Source organism: Myotis brandtii, unplaced genomic scaffold, assembly GCF_000412655.1.
Source record: "Myotis brandtii unplaced genomic scaffold, ASM41265v1 scaffold488, whole genome shotgun sequence".
In the NCBI taxonomy this organism is placed as follows: Eukaryota; Metazoa; Chordata; class Mammalia; order Chiroptera; family Vespertilionidae; genus Myotis; species Myotis brandtii.
Genome location: NW_005368638.1, coordinates 72,985 through 85,309, shown reverse-complemented (window position 1 = coordinate 85,309; position 12,325 = coordinate 72,985). Strand labels below are relative to the sequence as shown.

At 53.5% G+C, this 12,325-nt stretch overlaps 1 protein-coding gene across 1 annotated transcript in view; it reads left to right on the top strand.

Moving 5' to 3' along the window:
- Window positions 1–1,757, top strand: part of C1QL2 (complement component 1, q subcomponent-like 2) — a 3,895-nt gene extending 2,138 nt beyond the window's left edge. The window contains exon 3 of the mRNA XM_014547885.1: window positions 230–1,757. Coding sequence (XP_014403371.1) covers window positions 230–409 — 180 coding nt within the window. The 3' untranslated portion in view covers window positions 410–1,757. The remainder of the gene's footprint in view (window positions 1–229) is intronic.
- Window positions 1,758–12,325: the final 10,568 nt, after the last annotated feature.

Genomic DNA, 12,325 nt, shown 5'->3' with positions numbered 1-12,325 from the left:
CTCCTCGGAAGCCTCTTCCTTCTTTAGCTGCCCCTGTGCAGGGCGCTCGCCCCTCACTCCCCTTTCCTCTGGTCCTGGCCCTGGTTCCCACCCTCCGCGCTGGGCCGGTGATCAGAAGTCCCATCTCTCCTCCCTCCCGTACTTGCGGGAAGGAATTGGCTAAGTTGGCGAGAGAAGGTGGAGCCTGGGTGGGAGCGTGGACCCCGGAGCCGGAGTGGCTCGCCCCCAGGTCCGGGCCAGCGCCATCGCGCAGGACGCGGACCAGAACTACGACTACGCCAGCAACAGCGTGGTGCTGCACCTGGAGGCGGGCGATGAGGTGTATGTAAAGCTGGATGGCGGGAAGGCGCACGGAGGCAACAACAACAAGTACAGCACGTTCTCCGGCTTCCTTCTCTACCCGGACTAGGGTCGCAGGGAGCTGGGCGAGGGGCTTGCCGCCGCCCTGGGCCCAATGCGGGCGTGCTGCTCCCTGACAAGGACCCCTCGCGTTTCCTGACACTTCTTGACATCTTTGGAAAAGACACATTCCCGCTGTCCTCCCTGCCCGCTCCCATCCCCAGTGTGTCTGCAACTCACTATGCTCTGGGCAGTGCTCCTGGCCCGGCCCCCATCTGGGGAGGGAGAGGGCAACGCCAACGTGGTGAGATGAGCCTGAACCTGAACCCCAAAGGCATGGACAGCAGCGGTGGCGGTGGCAGCACAGTTTGCAAACCTGATTGGACTGGACAGACTGGGCGGAACTGCCCTCTTCAGTCTCCCTCCTCCTCCGAGTGCCCGGAGGCCCAGCCTTCCAACCCTGGCCAGTGAGGTAGGCCACTGTGCGCACGAGCTCCCTGGGGAGTCCAATCCTCCTGCAAATTTCCCTGTCCATCAGTCAAAACCCCACCGCCGCACAATCCCAGCAAAGGGAAATTCGCCTCTCCACCAAACGCCTGACTCAGACCCACTGCGACGCATTAAATTATGTTTCTAGACCACGGGCTCCGATGTTTTTGTCAGGGAGGCCCCCAGACCAGTCCTCCAGATGTCCACCTTGGCATGAAGACATTAACTGGGCCCCGAAGAGCCCCGTCTATGCCTGCTTGTCAGCCACTGCCCTGTCCCTGCCACCCGGGATGGGCGAAAAGATGTGGGGAGAGATGAGAGAGCATCCCACCCTTCGGAGAGATAATATTTCTCCCCTGGGCTGCGTCCCTGAACTGGAGGGGCCCAGAGGAGGTGGGGGAGAGAGAACTAGATAGAGGCAGGCAGGAGAGGAGTGGCTGAGTCTCCAAGTTCCCAGCCTTGTGGGAGGACGTCAAAGAGCAGGTGTTTCTGGAGAAGGAAGCGGTAGGGGAGGCAAATGGGAGGCAGGGATGAGGCACTTGCCCGCAGGTGGTCTCTGAGATGTTTGTCCCTATAAAGAAGTGCAGAAGTCCCCCCGCAGAAACCCACCCACCCAGGCATAAAGTGCTCAGCACCCGTCCATTTGCCCACACCACCGGTGAGGGCCACAGCTCTTACAAGAGCTGGTAAACAGGCAATCTGGGGATCATCCAGCTCCCTGAATTCACCCGGAACTGCATGGGAGGAGATATACACTATCCCTGGGGGAGGGACCCCTTTTCCAGGACCCTCCCTTCCCATTTGCAGGGTGCCATGATCTGAGCCCCATTGTGTGTGGTCTCTTCTCAGTACTTCCCATCCCATCCCCCCCCCCCCCCACCCCCCCCCCCCACACACACGCACGCCCGCGCGCGCACACACACACACACACACACACACACACATGGTAGGGAAACAGCCAACATGGCTTTGATTTCTTTATTTTTTTGTTTTGTTTTTAGACCATTGAATTCCAATAAATAATAAACTATCTACAAAATAACCAGTTAACAACCTGTTAGTACTTACTGAGTTCGTTTTGACCAGTTGTTTGAAGAGAAATGTGTGCACACGGAGGCAATCCCAGAGTGTGTGTACCTGTGTAAAGCTGGAGGCGCGCACCACACACACACACACACACACACACACACACACACACACACACCATGTGGATATACTGTGGTTGTCATCAGAGTCGGGCCCCATCTACAGTTGCATATTACACATGTGCACACACACATGTATTCACAGGTCAATGTGGGTGACAATGTTCATGGCTTTATGTCTGCCCCCAAATCACATTGGGCTCAACTTTAGTTCCTGGAGGACACTAAAAGCTGTGATTCCCCTTTAAAGACGATTACACCCCTGCTTCAAGTCCCGTTGCTGTGGCTATTCCTCTTGATGCTCTTATTTTACTTGAATAATGTCTTATTGTCATTAACTGGAATATTAGCAATGATTGCATCTGCTTTCAGTCCAGGGAAAAAGTTCTGAAAGACAGCAAGGCAGAAAACAAATATATATATATCACCATTCCCCAGTTCCAGACTGAAACTGAACCCCAATTCCTCAACCGACCCCACCCCTGCTGAGTGAGGAGCCCAAGCCCAGCTGAGCCCAGGAACTGGGGAGGGCAGAGTCGGGCCCCATCTACAGTTGCATAGTATACATTTCTGATGCCTTGTCGATTGTATCATTCAGAAATGCGATTAAAACCAAATGTCTGAGACCCAAATGAAGTCTAATTGCTATGGATCTGCAATCCCCAGCGGGGCCCTAATTCTTTTTGACTTATCCGTCCCCTTCTCCGATGAGATGGAGCTTAGACACAAAGCCCTCGGTTTAAATTTCAAAAATTAAAATTGACATGCAGCAGTGGCTTTCCCGGGAGTGGGAGGAATTTCTAAGGAGGTGCCAGCACCCAGCTTCATCCTCTGCATTAAGAAGCAATTTGTACTTCTAACAAAACCCTTACCACTCCCCTTTGGAGGAAGGGCAGTAGGAACGCCTTGCCCAGATCTGGCTGTTCATAAAACTTAGACACATTTGAATCTGAGATTCCTCCATCGGTATTCCCCAGCACAGCCGGGCTTCTTGCAATTCTAATGCCCAGGCTGCCGGGAGGTGCTGTCAGCTGCTAAGAGGAGATGGATTGATGAGGCAGCGGCGGGAGGCAGGGCCAGGTCAGGAGCAACCTCCTTCTGTCTGCACACTCTGCCTGTCCCAGGCCCCTCGTGGCCCCGAGGGTCCTGATCCTGTGGTCTTTCTGGAGGACTCCCTGAGAAGGAGGCAGGAGGGAGGGGAGACCAGGCCTCCCACCCCCGCCACTTGTGCTGCCATCATCCTGGGAGGGCATGTGGAATGCAAGAAACCCTCTGCCCCAGACATTTATCATTCTTGCCTCTAGTTGAGTAAGCAGTTATTATCAATCCTACTTGTAAAGGATTGTTTAAATGTCCTAATTGCTTTCAGGCCCATTTTCTCACTGTGTTCTTGGGTTGGGATTACCATGCTGGCATCCGGGGGAAGTAGGAAAGGTATTGTTCTGGCCCTGTGGGAGGAGGGGAAATCAGGGCTCAGAGAGGTCCAGAGACTGGCCCATGTTCACGAAGCTTATAAGAGACTGAGCCTGGACTTGAACTCAGACCTCCAGGCCGGGAGCGCACCTGACTGCACAGATGAGGTACATCCACCTCCCAGAATTCCCGAGCCTTTGAGAGGAGAGCAGATGGGTGGGATAGACTTCTCATCTTCCTCTCCGTAGGGGATCCCAGCATGCTCTGCAGGGCCAGAGGACAAGCACCAGCCCTGATCTTTGGCCCAGGATGCTCCCAGAGAGCACTCACTCCTGAAGAATTGGGCTGAATATCCTGGCCTTGGGGTCAGAGTTGATGACCCAGCAGGACCCTTAGGTCACAAACTCCAAATGAAGCATTTGGACCTGTCTTTCTCCACCGGCAACCCCTTCTCCTTAGGCTCACTGACCACCTTCTCCTGTAGCAGCTCTCCCTTCGCTCTCTTGGGATGGGGAGGGGACGTCTTGCAGGTGCAGAGGGTTTAGCTGAAGTGAGCATGGCTGCTCCTTATTGGCCAAAGGCTCTTTCTTCATTCCCACGGTCTGCTTCTATGTGACCAGTTATTTTCAGGACCGCCTGCGTGCATGAGATACACACCTGGCCCCGGAAAGTCGGATAGAAGTTATGCCTCTGCTACATTTTCCTCTTATCTGGGTGAGCAGATGGCTCTGCTGGGCAGCCAAGAAAAAATACCCAGGCCTCCCTCTGCATGAAGCCTGATGACACCATGGAGGGACCACAGTGTGTATTGTGGAGACCAGTTGCTCCGCAGTTCACAGATTCTATTGGGCAAACACTTTTCAGCACTCACACCCAATATGTCTTCGACTGAGGAATCATTTATGTATCCTGTCAATCCATACCTTAAAAAATTCTCTTTTTTGTATTTATATTCATCAGAGGATCTGCACGTTAGAGTCAGTATCTATATTCCAGCAGGCTGACCACGTTCGGAGACGGGTCTCCTCTCATGGGAATAAAAAGAAACAAGGGTTCGTTCCTGTGTTTCCCTTCGACTTGCCATTTTCCCAGAATCTTAGGCAAGAAAATATGTTCTTTCATGAGTCACAGCAAGACTGTGCACTTTAACTCTCAGACTGCACAGTTCCAACCCGTACTTTAAGTATTAGTGATGCTTGACTTTCTCTCTTTTTTAGATTAAAAATAAATAAAATGAAAGTCTCAGTATTTCCTTCTTACACCTGATTTTGAGGCTCTGATGTTGGCACTGGCACCTCCTAGAATCAAGATGGGCTGGGGCGCAGCACAGGGTCCCTCCGACTGCTGCGAGGATGGAGCGGGCAGGTGGAAGTGGGGGATTTTGGAGGAATGTTCTGCATTCTAATGAATGAGAGCACGCCCCAAAGGAGCGTGCATCATAGCAGCAATTGCAGAAAATTATGTGAGCAGAGGTTTTTATAAATACATTTTATTGTAATAATTTCAAGACTAAATAGAAGAGGGTAGTAAGCCCATGTGCCTATCACTCGGCGTTGACACTGACCGAATCATGGTCAATCAGACAGAATTACAGCTTGTGTTGATTAAGACCTTATGATGCATCAGGAATTGGCATGAGGGCACGATTACATTCTCACAACACCCCTGAGGAGTAAGTATTGCTATTAATCCCACTTTACAGATGAGGAAACTGAGGCTCAGAGAGGTGAAATGACTTGCTCAAGGTCAGGGCCAAGGTCTTTCTGATCCCAGAGCCCAAGCTCTTTCAGGACTATGGCCGGGACAGGGAGGTGAGACTTTGGAGACATCACATTAAGGGTCAGTAATACGACCAGCCTCCCCGTCAAGCACTCTGGAGGTGGAGCCCGTGCCAAAGCCTTTATGTAGAGGCCTCCGAAGTGACTGCTCTCTCCTAATACTGTAATCAGGCTCTCTCCTGGACTCCTCACTCTCCCGCTTCTGACAGCTCCACACAACAGTCATTCTGGTCCCTCTACTGGGATCCTCTCCTCTGGGTGAGCTCCTGCCCTTACTTCAGGGCTCAGCTGGCACATCACTTCCAGTAGCCCCCAGCCTTCACCCTGGTGCCCTGGGTTTCCTCTTCTCCCCTTCCCCGAAGGCCCATAGAACCCCGATCTTCTCTCCCATGATGCCTGTCTCACTATAATCACACGTCTGGTTGTCTGTCTTCCCATGGACTGTAGGCTTCACAGGGCAGACCCAGCATCTGTGTGGGTCACCACTGAATGCCCTGCCCCTTGAAGTTGGAATGGTGTCTGGTTCACAGAAGATGCTTAATACACATTTGTGAAATGGATGGATGGATGGATGGATGGATGGATGGATGGATAGGGGAATGCTGGAGATCCTAACAGGGTAGATCTTAGAAAGTTTTCCACTCATGTGTCTGACTTTATTATTTTTTTTTATTTTAAAAATATATTTTTATTGATTTCAGAGAGGAAGGGAAAGGTAGAGAAAGATAGAAACATCAATGATGAGTGAGCATCACTGATCAGCTGCCTCCTGCACACCCTGCACTGGGGATTGAGCCCATAACCTGGGCATGTGCCCTGACCAGGAATCAAACCATGACCTCCTGGTTCATAGGTTGATGTTCAACCACTGAGCCACATCAGTCGGGTGGGTGTCTGACTTTATTGTGGGATGGGGGTGGGGATCTTCTTATCGAGCTGAATACTGCTCTTAACCAATGGGCCCCTTGGCGCCTCCACCCCTGGCCCTGAGTGTAAGGTTTAGGTGGATGGGGAAGACAGTGTGCAAAGGAGCATTTATCTCAACCCTCAAGGTGCTTGTTACCCCTCCAGAAATCAGCAGGATGACATGAGCTATGACCACTGCCACCTGCGCTGACGTAGGGCCTCCAGATGTCCCTCAGTTTCCTGGGCCGCTTGGCAGTAGCCTCACTTCCAGTGGGGCCCCTCAGTTGGTGCGTTTGACATCCAGATTCTTTTATTTCCCTCCAATGAATAACACATTTTGAAAAATTGTTGATGTGATAATGCACTTGCAAAAAATGTGAACGAATTATAGAGAGATTTATGACAGAGTGAGCATTCCCTCCCTCCTTACGCAATCTCCTTCCCCAGAAATAATAAAGAACATTGCACTCTCAACACTGTTCTGCACCGGCTTTTTCCTGGAATGATCCTCTTGAGCAAGTCTCCTTTACCGAGGTGCACGCCACTGCACCACCGACCGCGAACCTCTGCGGGTTGGACCACCTGGGAGCTGTTTCTGACATTCCTGCTCCCGCAGAGGAACAGCCTCTGCAAACTGCCCTCATGTGGGAAAATCCTGCCTTACTTTCAAACCATGTAAACACTGTCTTCATCCAGTTTACAGGCTACTCGAGTGCTTCCCTTCCTTCTGTTCTCATCATCTGCCTCTTGGTATGTTATCTACGTCAGCAGCCCCGTCCTGGGACTGAGTGAATTAAGGAAAGAGATCAACTCCAGTCAGCCCAGTTTCGTTCCTGGTGGTGGGGAGAAGGAAGGGAGTCCTGGCTGTGTGTGTGTGAGTATGTGTGCACGTGTGAGTGTGAGCGTGCATGTGTATGTGTGTGGGGGGCGGGGGGAGGAGCATGCTGGGCTCCAGTTAGGACGGGCCTTGCTGCTGCCCATGTGTTGCTTCCAGCTTTTCAAACCTTGTTAAAGATGCACTGTTTCCGAGGAGGGTGAAGGCTCCTGGAGGCAGGGCCGGTGGAGTTTGGGGCCTGGTGGTGGGGGAGGCTGCCTAGAGAGGGTACCACTTTTTATGTTGACTCTTGGGCAGCTGACTGGCAGAGTTGTATTCCCCGCCTCCCCCCATGCCGGCTCCTGTCCCCCTTCTCCGACCACAGCCTGGAGAGTGGTGTGTTTTAATGGTGCGTGCCTGCTTCCCCACAAGGGAACTGTGGGAATTGGTAAACGAGGCCTCTTTCTTCAGGGAGAGGCAGCCTTTCGCAGGGTCACGGTTTCCTGAGTGCAAAGCGGACAGGAACTCGACTCCCGTTTGGCTACTCAGCTGTCCCCAGGCCTGTGGTTGGAAGAGTGGCCCCTTCTCCTCTCCCTTCTCCCTCACAGTCCTGGGTGCCGGGCTGGGTGCTGCTCCTCTCCCCATGTACTGCACCTGGGGACGTGGGTGGAGGACAGGGCAGGGCAGGGTGACCTGCTCGCTGCCCCGCGGCTCCAGGCCAGCTGCAGAGACTGACCGGCACGGGGAAGCCAGGCACACTGGGCCTCTGATGTGTGCCCTGCAACTAGACTGAGCAGTGGGCAGCAGCCGCGTGCACCAAAATAGCCCAGCCTAAAGCAACCAGGTCATGGCGCAGAGTGGAAAGAGGAAAAAAAAAAGAAGTAGTTTTAATCTTTTTTTCATTTTTTATTGAGCTGAGCCGTTATCTATGTTATCTTGCTTCATTTCATCAATGATGGAACTGAGGCTGAGCTAGTTAAATGGCTCAAACGTTATGGCAGTCTGTGAGGGTTGAAGCTGAGGCCCAGAGAGGGCTAGTGATTTGCCCAAGATCACACAGCGAGGAAGGTGCCGGAGTTCTGCTTCTTGTAATTCAATGCCCTGGCTCTCATCCTGTCCTGCTGGAGGTTTGAGGCTGGTCACGGGACCTCTCTAAGCTCTAGTTTCCTCTTCTAAAGGGCCACCTACTCCTTAAGACTCTGGGGGAGGGACTGAGCTAATGGAAATTGCCATGTCATGGGAGGTGCGAGGGCTGGTGACATCCCATTCAAAGTCACTTTTTCACTTGTACCACTTGGCAACTTTTCTAAGCTGCTGATACTCAGCGTAACACAGCCATGGGCTTTGGACTTGGATTCAAGCCCACCTTTACCCTAAGCTGGCTCTGCAATGCTCTGATGGACATTCCACTTGCTCAGCCTCACCGTCCCCACTGTAAGCTGGGGAAGGGTTAACGGGCTGTCACACACAGTGTGAGGCACACAGTCGGTGCTCGAGACCCAGGATGGCAGGTGGTGTTGCTGGTATAGTTCTGAGGGTGGCTCTTTCCCTCTGGGGTGATGCAGTTCAGGAAGCAGCAAACCCAGGCTACTGGGAAGGAGAAGGGGCAGGATTCCGGGGTCAACAGCTGGCATTTGTGAGCATTACAATAGTTTAGGAGCCACCGAGGGCATTTCCCAAACATGTCTACCATCCTTTCTGTAAGTCGGTGAGGTGAGGATAATTGCACCCATTTCACAGATGGGGAAGTAGAAGCCATTTTCAACAATTGTGTGTGAAAGCCAGGATTCACCCTGGTGTCTTTGTCACCGTTCAGGCCTAGGGCTCCTAGAGAGGGTGAGCCCCATGGTGAGCGTGCTGACCTGCTCCCCGGGCATTGGTATGTGTGCAATGACCCGGTGCAGATGCTAGTGGGACCCTTTGTTGACTCCCAGACCCTGCTAAATTGGTCCTGGAGCCCTAAGTGTCAGGGCTCTGCTGCATGAATATGCGAAGTCCTGTTGCTGCCCAGCTCTGTCACCGCTGATTTCAAATTGACCAATACTGACCAGCGGCTCAGGGCCTGCCGCTGTGCATAGCAAGAACACCTGCTAATCCCTGCTGGGGCTCCTAGGGTGGGGTGAGCGGGTATGCTGAGGGAATGCAGTCCAGGCCACAGCCTCTCCCCAGGGTCTTACAAGTCTTTGGAAGGTGGCCTTCTTCTCCAGCTGTGGATGCACATGGAGCCTCAGGCCCGACCAAGGGCACAGAGTCCCATGGCAGAAGCCTGCTGGGCTTCAGAACGCAGCTTCACCACGTGTTCCATTCAAAAGCTGCCTAGTGGGTTCACTGTGCCCCCAGCTGTGTGGCAGGAGACCCGGTTGCTACCCTCTTTCAATCTGGCAGGTGACAGAAACATTAATTATCAATGATAACAGAGATAGTGCTCCTTCGAATACCTACCAGGAGGCGCATGTGACTCGTGTGACCTCATTTGAAACTCTCTGTAGCCTGCACAATGGGCGCTATTCTTTCCATCTCACAGCTAAGGAGCTGGGACTTGAGATGTTAACTGACCTGTGCTACCGCCCGTAGCTAAAAAAGGGTGGGGCCCAAGTTCAAGTCCAGAGCTGTCTGGCCACAACACACAACAGAGGTGCCGAGGTGTGTGCTGAGACGTTGCACAGACGGGGAGGGGTTGCCAAGAGGGCTGCGCTGGGCGCAGGAGCTCTCCATCTGGAAGCAGGAGGGCCTGGGAAGGGTGAGAGTAGTCGGGAGGGCTTCCCAAAGGTGGTGACCCCTGAGTCAGGGTTTGCCATGTAAATTGTAGGCATCTTCCTTAGTGGGCTTACAATGAAGCCGAGGAGGAAAGACACGTACACTGAAAATTTACTGGTTATTTATTAGTTCTTCAAAGACTGAGTGAGTGCCTACTCCATCCATGTTGAGCTCTGTGCTAGGCCCCAGGGTATCAAATATCTTGAGATGCATCCCGGCAGGGACTCTCAGGGGAGGAGAGAAGCCAGACCGGGGCCCCGTCCAGGGAAGTGCCCCCTGGAGCAGGGAGGAGACAGCACCAAAGAGGGAGTCACTGAGCCCAGGGTGCCATTCTAGTGGGAGGGGCCAGGTGGGCAAAGGCATGGGCGTGGGGCTTGCTTCTGGCAGGGTCTCCCGGGTCTCTCCCCATGAGAGTGTATATGTGCCTATACATTCACTGTGGCTGGGGCACTTGTATGTGTGCTTGTATGTATTGGGGGTGCTGATAGGGTCAATTGCCATGGTGCTTCATTTGGCCCAGAGCCCCCCATTATTGGGGCCCTTCTTACATCACTCTGGAAGGAAAGAAGAATTTTATGCCCTTGTCCCCTGAAGCATAGGATAAACTTTGTGGCTGCCTCTTTTTGAAAGGTGTTTGGAGTTCATATTCGGGGTAGGTCAGAGAGTGGGGTCCAGGGCTGAGGGCTGGATGATGGGGTTGTGAGGGGCTGGGGACAAGGAATATCTCAGAGCAGGGATGGAAGCAAGATCTTCCGGAAACAGATGCAGGTACCTGGACGGGAAGCAGCAGCAGCTTCACATTTTCATGGATTTGATTTGATGGGTATTTTCTAAGGCACATGGGCAGCTATTTTCTCTCATTTGTGGTGATGCTCCAGCCCCACACACGTCAGCCTGGGGAGATTACAGCTCCTTCCCTTTGATTTCTGTAATGAGCCTGGTCGCTGGGTGGGTGGGCTGTGACATCTCCATCTATCCAAGTGACGGGCATCAGAGCAGAGGAAGCTTCCCGCTGGTGACGCTGAAACTGTGAGGCAAAAACTCTCCTGCCCATGTGTGAGTGTGGGACTGACTCCTGTCCTGGGGCACACTGGGGGTGGGGGTGGGGGTGGGGCTTCCCCGCACCTCTGTAGGCCGTAGGCCGGCGAGAGTCTGGGGCACAGCACGCCTCTCGTCTTGAGTTCGGTTGTGCCCTGTGCCAGGCGTGAGATCTGTCTGAGCCCTGGCTGGGTCCCTGGCCGCAGGTGTACCCTCGGCTCAGCTGGCCACCTCTGCTGAGGGGTGTGTGGACGGTACCCCAGGTGCACCCCCTTTCTGGCTGGGCACTTCAGGAGTCCCATGCTGAGGTCAGCACAGTGTTGGGGGGTCCGGCTGCAGAGGGAGAGACTTAGGCCTATGTCTTACTCTGTTTCTGCTGCCAGTTTAGTACTGGGGGGGGAGGGCTTCCCATGGAAACAGGGAGCAAGCCTGCCACCAGCCTGGCGCAGAGGGGGCGCTCTCAGAGCTGCGCTCCAGGCTGTGCGAGTTTGCCTGAAAGGTGTGCGTTGGGGGGCTGGCTAACTAGCCCTCACTGCCCGCTGCGCCTGTCAGATTGCTGGACTAATGGTGTTGCCACGGTCGGGGCCTGTGGCCCCAGCCCTCTAACAACAAGTAATTGTTCCCACCGGATGAGCAGGCGCGGCGCCGTGAGCTTTTGCCGGCAGCTGCTGGGGCCGGGGCCCAGGCAGGGCTTTCCGCATCTACTCTCCATCATTCCCATCCCCGGAGGCAGGCGGAGGAAGTCCAAGCACTGCCCATGGCAGACATCGCCCTGGGCTCCTTGCTTGGCAAACCCCGGGCCGTAGGATAACCTCCAGGTCCCAAAGCCGGGACTGGCGGCTCCTGACACGGAGGCTCCGTTTTGCTTCCATGTGGGACTGAGCCCAAGGGGAGGGGGAAAGTTTGAGGAGAAGCCAGGAAACCCCAGTAATCAGGAGAAGTAATTTTAATGCAATATTGAAACCATCACAATCAATGTAACCCGTGAAAAACAAATTATCGCGACTTTAAATAAAGACGCCATCAGTTCAGGAAAAAGGAGGGTAGCTTTTCTAGGGGGCAGATTCCTGATCCCATTTGATCCCAGCTAAACACCAGATTGTGGAGGGGAGAGAACGGAGAGGAGCGGAGGGGTGCTGAGAGCTCAGAACAGGGTGCTAGACTGTATTAATCTTTTTTAAAAAATATGTTTTTATTAATTTTAGGGAGAGAGGAAGGGAGAGGGATAGATAGAAACATGGATGAGAGACAAACACTGATTGGTTGCCAACCCTCCACCCCCCACTAGGGACCGAGCCCACAACTGGGCATGTGCCCTGACCTGGAATCGAACCGGTGACCCCTTGGTTCATGGGTTGATGCTCAACCTCTGAGCCACACTGGCCGGGCTAGACTGTATTAGTCTTAATCTCCTGTCACATCCACTGTGTACTGAGCACTTACTCAGTGCCAGATACCGAGGTGTAAACTTTACACTCATGGTCTCATTCTTCCCTGCAGAGGCAGGTGTGACCTGCTCATTTCATGGCCTTGGAACCTGAGGAACAGGAAGGCCCAGTGGCTTGCCCAGAGTCACACAGCTGGATGGGGTGGGGCTGGACCTGGCCTCCCCACAGGGACACTTCCTGCCTTACTTTCCCCCCCTG